Source organism: Dasypus novemcinctus, chromosome X (assembly GCF_030445035.2).
Source record: "Dasypus novemcinctus isolate mDasNov1 chromosome X, mDasNov1.1.hap2, whole genome shotgun sequence".
Classification (NCBI taxonomy): Eukaryota; Metazoa; Chordata; class Mammalia; order Cingulata; family Dasypodidae; genus Dasypus; species Dasypus novemcinctus.
This window is the reverse complement of record NC_080704.1, coordinates 3,728,490-3,734,489: the sequence shown is the minus strand read 5'-3', so window position 1 is coordinate 3,734,489 and position 6,000 is coordinate 3,728,490. Positions and strand designations below refer to the sequence as shown.

The 6,000-nt window shown below is 59.3% G+C and overlaps 1 protein-coding gene across 3 annotated transcripts in view; it reads left to right on the top strand.

The window, feature by feature from the left end:
• The first annotated feature begins 2,700 nt into the window (after window positions 1–2,700).
• The window catches only part of LOC101437321 (protein kinase cAMP-dependent X-linked catalytic subunit), a 172,606-nt gene continuing 169,306 nt past the window's right edge, over window positions 2,701–6,000 (top strand). For all 3 annotated transcript variants that reach the window (XM_058291717.2, XM_058291716.2, XM_058291715.2), the window contains exon 1: window positions 2,701–3,225. In XM_058291717.2, coding sequence (XP_058147700.1) covers window positions 2,961–3,225 — 265 coding nt within the window. In that variant the 5' untranslated portion in view covers window positions 2,701–2,960. The remainder of the gene's footprint in view (window positions 3,226–6,000) is intronic.

Genomic DNA, 6,000 nt, shown 5'->3' with positions numbered 1-6,000 from the left:
CAAGAAAGCCCAAAGGACTTTGCAACTGTACATCTCAGAAAATGGGAAAGAAAATGCCGAGCTAATGCGTGGGTGATGAGCTATTATATTTCTAGCACATCAGAGGCACTCAGTAAAAGGCTTTTCTGAATAGTCATAAGAGCAGAATACTGAAATCTGGGACCAAATTACCTTATCCGAGTGAATTTCCTGCTTACTTTTTTTTTTTTTTAGATTTATTTCTCTCCCCTCCCCGCATTTGTCTGTTCTCTGTGTCTATTTGCTGCATCTTCTTTGTCCACTTCTGTTGTCAGTGGCACGGGAATCTGTGTTTCTTTTTGCTGCGTCATCTTGCTGTGTCAGCTCTCCATGTGTGCGGCACCATTCCTGGGCAGGCTGCACTTTCCTTGGCACTGGGCGGCTCTCCTTACGGGGCACACTCCTTGTGTGTGGGGCTCCCCTACTCGGGGGACACCCCTGTGTGGCAGGGCACTCCTTGCGCGCATCAGCACTGCGCATGGGCCAGCTCCACACGGGTCAAGGAGGCCTGGGATTTGAACCGCGGACCTCCCATGTGGTAGACGGACGCCCTAACCACTGGGCCAAGTCCGCCACCTTCCAGCTTACTTCTAAGACCAAATGCTAAGTGGGCATCTCAGATGGCCTTGAGGTCCAGAATCATCTTGCAGCGAGCTGGAGTTCCTACCCTTGTTTCCTCCAGCTCTGGACTGATCGCAGAATTGTCTGGCCTTTCTGGAAGCCTGGAGATTGTGCCACATACCCAGGGAAAATCCAGCTGGACCAAACACGCCATATAATCGATCATGATAGATATTTGCAAAGTATCTGTTTAGTTAGTTGAATGAGCCGCTGTTTTGCACGTGTTTATAGATCAGTTATGTATGTACGTGCATGTATATATATGTATCCTGAGTTAATCATCTGTAAGCTGTATATAGCTTTGGTTCCTCTTACACTTAACAACATCTTCACCTCTTGCCCATAATTTATAGTTCGTTTTAGGGAGAGGCAAGCTCCATTCCTTGTTGAGAGTTCAGCATCTCCTCGCTCCACAACAAACACTGCCATCTCCTAAAGAGGGTAACGACCTTTTAATGCCTCTTTCCTGGGAATTTTCTTTTTTGTATTTACAGTAACAGGCGGTGGTTTCTAAAGCCTGTTTATCCTTCCCAGATGAAAGCTGCTTTGTCAAGCCAAGTGTTGCGAAATCCAGCCTGCCTGTGTGAGCGGAGGACCAGACCAACTCTTTCGCCCACGCGCGCGCCACTCTGTCCCTGGATAGCACGCTTTTTCCTTCCTGGGTGCAATTTCAGCTCGCTCGGGTGTCAAACCCGAAGCCTCGGCGACGTCGCTCTTTTTAGCGGGCGGCCTTTTCAGGGTCGCAACTGCCTGGAGAAGGCGCGCGCACGCCGGGGAGGCCCGAGCGTTCCACGCGCGCCCCGTCCCGGGGGAGCCCCCAAGCCCCGCCGCCGCGCGCCGACAGGCGAGGCGTGACCTTGTCCCAACCCGGCGCGGGCGCTCCCGGGCTCGCGAGGCGCATTTTTCGCATTCCTGCTCGAGATTTGGCAGAGAGAGAGAGGAGGGCCGGCTGCCCTCCCCAAAATGCAGGTGGGGGGCGGCGAGGCCTGCAGCCCCGGCCCAGAGCGCCACACCCCGAGCCGGCGCCCGACTTCCTGTCGCCGCGCCACCCCTCGCCAGCAGGTGGACACGTCCACCTGTGTCCAGTCTGAGTTGGCCGGGGGCCAGGTACCGACGCCCCCCTCCCCACCCCACCCCCAAACACCACCATCTGGGTTTGCCCTCTTTCTGCTCAAAGTACAGTCCGCGGACCGGTTGCCCTGCGCGGGGGAGGCGATAGCCCCAGGCCAGCCACCAGCGGTGCTGGAGGCCCGGCAGTTGCATTCGAATTTCAAAGAAATACGAATCCCCTTTTTTTTTTTTTTTTTCAGTATAAGGATGTCTCAGAATTGCACGAGACAAACTTACATAGGGGAAAAAAAAAATCCAAATTGTGGCCACTTGTGGCCAATCAAGTTTCCTTCATCGCAAGTCCCTCCCCCGTTAGCTTTTCTTGTTTATTTGGAAACCATTACAGAGGCTCAGGAAGCTACCACGGAGCCGGCAAGGGAGCTCCCGGGCGCCGGTGGCCCGCCTCTCCCAAATCCAGGATCTGGCATCCGTGCAGGCGCACTCAAAGCCAGGAAGGTGGCACCGTCCCTGAGCGCCCCCGGCTAAGCCTTGGGGAGCCCCGGTGCCCCTTAGAGCCCGAGCAGAGCCGGCTGGAGGCCACCCGGTCCCGCCCTCCGCTCCGTTTGCAGTTGTTTTTTTTAACTTTACTTTGGCGAGATCACGCCCTCCCTGTCCCGGCTCTTCCCGCCACTTCGGCTTCCGCGCGGGGGCCGCTCTGGGGGCGCCCCAAACGCAGGGCGCCCCGCCCCAGGGTCCGGCAAGCCCGGGGTCCCCGGAGGCCCAAGCGCGGGGATCCGGGGCGCCGGGAGGCCAGGCGAGGGCGCGGCGAGGGCGGAGCGCGGCGAGGGCGACGCCCCCAGCCCGGGTGGCCGCGTCGGGCAGGCGCGGGGGCGCGCGGGCCGGGAGAGCCCCGCCCAGGCCGCTTCCGCCCGGCTCCCCATCGGCGCGCGCGCAACGCCGGCGCCGGGACGCGAGGAATGAACTGGGAGCGGGGCGCCCGCGGCCGGGACCCCAGCTCGCCCCCGCCCGCCGGGGCCGCGCCCCCCGCCGCGGCCACGCCGCCGCCCCCGCCCCCCGGGCCCCCGCGCCCTGCCCCCGAGGCCCGCGGTCACTACGACCAGCTGCTGCTGCTCCTGCTGCTGCAGTGAGCGCGGGCGCCCGGACCCTCCGCGCGCCGCCCTCGCCCGCCTTTGTCCCTCCGGCCGCGCACCGGGAGGCGGGGTCGCGCGGGGCAGGGCGCGCCGAGCGGTGTCCGCCGGCGGCCGCCGCCGATGCCGCCGCGCGCCGCCGCCTCCGCGCCGCCCTCCGAGGCTGCGTCCCGGGAAGGCGGGCCCCGCGGACCTGCGCGCGTCCCCATGGAGGCGCCCGGGCCGGCCGCGGCGGCCGAGGCGGGGGGCGCCGGCCCCGGGGACCGCGGCGAAGGCCCCCCGGAGGGGACCCCCGACGGGAAATCCGCGCAGCGCCTCAGCCCCGAGGCGCCGTCGCCCGAGCCGCCCGCGTACCGGCTAGAGGACTTCGAAATGCTCTCGGTCGTGGGTGAGTGCCGTGCGCCCGACCTGGGGCGCGCAGCTCCGCTCGGGACGCTGTACTCAGACAAAGAGTCCCGCGTGCCGTCTCTCGGCCCGCTCTGGGGAGGGTCCCTGCCCGGCGCCGCTGGCCCGGGGCCCCTGCATCCCCGGCTCCCGGGGCGCCGCGAGGGTTGGAGGGCGCCCCCCACGGAGCCCCACCAACCTGCGGGCGGCCTGGACCGCTCCTCATTTGCACTCCCTCCCCCGGTGTGCGGCCAAAGGGTCAGTCACCTCGCTTCGGGGACCTAGGACGACCCCCACCCCCCCAGGCCACCCTCCCACGGCCCCTGCGCGTGGCATCGACAGACCTAGCGCGGGGTGGGGTGGGGGGCAGAAGAGCCGCAGTGTTTCGGGGGACAGGTGTCCCGTGGCTTAATTGGGGCGTGGGGGGCGCGGGCTACTGCTGGAGATCGAATTAGGCATTTCTTTTTTTTTTTTTTTTAATTTTTTTTCGAATTAGGCATTTCTTTTTTTTTTTTTTTTTAATTTTTTTATTTTTTATTGACTTTGTAATAATATTACATTAAAAATATATATGTGAGGTCCCATTCAACCCCACCCCCCCACCCCCCCTCTCCCCCCCCCAACAACACTCGTTCCCATCATCATGACACATCCATTGGATTTGGTAAGTACATCTTTGGGCACCTCTGCACCTCATATACATTGGTTCACATCATGGCCCATACTCTCCTCTATTCCATCAAGTGGGCCCTGTGAGGATTTACAATGTCCGGTGATTGCCTCTGAAGTACCATCCAGGGCAGCTCCATGTCCCAAAGACGCCTCCACCTCTCATCTCTTCCTGCCTTTCCCCATACCCATCGTCCACCATGTCCACTTTTCCCAATCCAATGCCACCTCTTCTATGTGGACATTGGATTGGTTGTGTCGAATTAGGCATTTCTTGACATCGCTTTTACTTTTCTTGGTCTCGGTCCCCTGAAAGTTGGAAATTCTTTTCTGGGGCGCTTTCCACGCCTTCTGCCCTCCGGCGTGAACTTGACCTCACCTGGGGCAGCCCGGTAAACCAGGTTTCCAGTTCTCTGGGCAGTGGGCGCGCTGGTTGAGGGCGCAGCCCGCAGTGGGCTCGGGATCCCAGCCAGAGGTGGGCGCGGGCTGTGGCTTCTTAGCAACTCTTTGTTGCTACGGGGGCTGAGCCAACGTGTTGCTTCTCAGGACCCGAAACGGGGATCCTCAGCCTTTGTGTCCAGGGAACAGAGATTCTCAGTCCTCTGAGATTGACCTCTAATCCTGGAAAAACGAGAAAACCGGGCCCGAGAAAGACGTGCTTCAAGGTCATACCCCAGACTTACCAGGACCCCCCAGCCGCCGGGTTCCTCAGAAGCGCGGGGCAGAGGGAGGGACTTCTCAGTTCTTTTCCGGGGTTTTCCTTGCAGATGCGTGGTTGGTGCGGCGGAAGTGGGGGGGTACGCCAAGACCTGCCTGGGGAAGGAGGGAGTGTGGGGGAAGGCTGCCGCAGGTGTCTGGAGGGTGGGGTTTTGGAAAGAGCTTTCGGGGGACACGGCCACAGGACTCCCGTAGCAGCCGCCGAGCTCCAGGGCCTGGAGTCGAGGGGAGAGAGGTGGGATGTGGTGTGCAGGAAGGAGAGAGGGGCAGGGGTTGGCCCGAGGAGAGGTTGGGGGGCAGAGCTGAGCTTGGCTGGCTGTGGAGTTGGCCTAGGAGTGGAGAAGGTCGCCCACTGGGGAAACCGGTGGCCTGTGCAAGGTGTCCCCTGTCCACATCTCTCTGCACAGGTACCTCTCGTCTTTCTCTGTTTCTGTCTCCCCCCCTTTCTCTCTCTCTCCCTTTCTCTCCCTAGAAACTGTGCTGAGTCCACTTAAAACCTAGGTGTGGTTTTTTTTGGGAGGGGAGGGGGTGAAGGCTTGGGAATAAAACAGACCCCGGCAGTTTATAGCAGTAGGGTAAATACAAACGCACAGTGGGAAGGAGAGGGGGACGGGCTGCCCCCCCCCCCCCCCCCCCGCACACAGTAGGGCAGTTTTATTTCTTTTTTTTAGTTTTTAAAATTTTTTTTAGTTTTGTTTTTTGCAGCCCTCAGGTGGGTCTGCTGTGAAAGGCGGTGGGAGCCAGGGCGGTGGCGGGGGAGAGGCTGGGGAGGTGACAGGTCCTGCCTGCGTCACAGGGGGGTGGACGATGCCCAGGGGACAGTGGGTGCCCAGGGGATGGCAGCAGCTCGTCCTTTTTTAAGAGAGAATGTCGCAGGTTTGGGGGCGATGGGAAAGTTTTGGTAATGGACGGTGGTGACGGTAGCACAATCCTGTGAGTGTGACTAACAGCACCGAATTATGTATTTGAATACGGTTAAAAGGGGGAAGTTTCAGGTCACGTGTTACTAGCATCAAAATTAAAACACAGGACTGTACAACACCCAGTGAACCCCAACGTAAACTATAGTTAGTAGTATAATTACGATGCTACTGTTTCACCAGTTGCAACAAAATGTTACCAATGGTGGTATGTGAAAACTGTTTTCTGCGTGATTTTTCTGTAAACCTACCACTGTTCTAATAAAAAAGAAAGGGAAAAAAAGAATGTTGCCATGCCAGGGACTGAGGGGGCAGGGCGGGGCAGAGATTTCCTGCTGGGATTTCTTCTGTGGCTTTGCTGATGACAAAAGATGCTTCTTTTTCAAGGGGAATTTGCTGGATGGCGTGAAGCATCTTCACCCTGACCTTTCCTGCCAGGAAAACAAGTTGCCTTTTAGCTCCTCCTCCTCTTT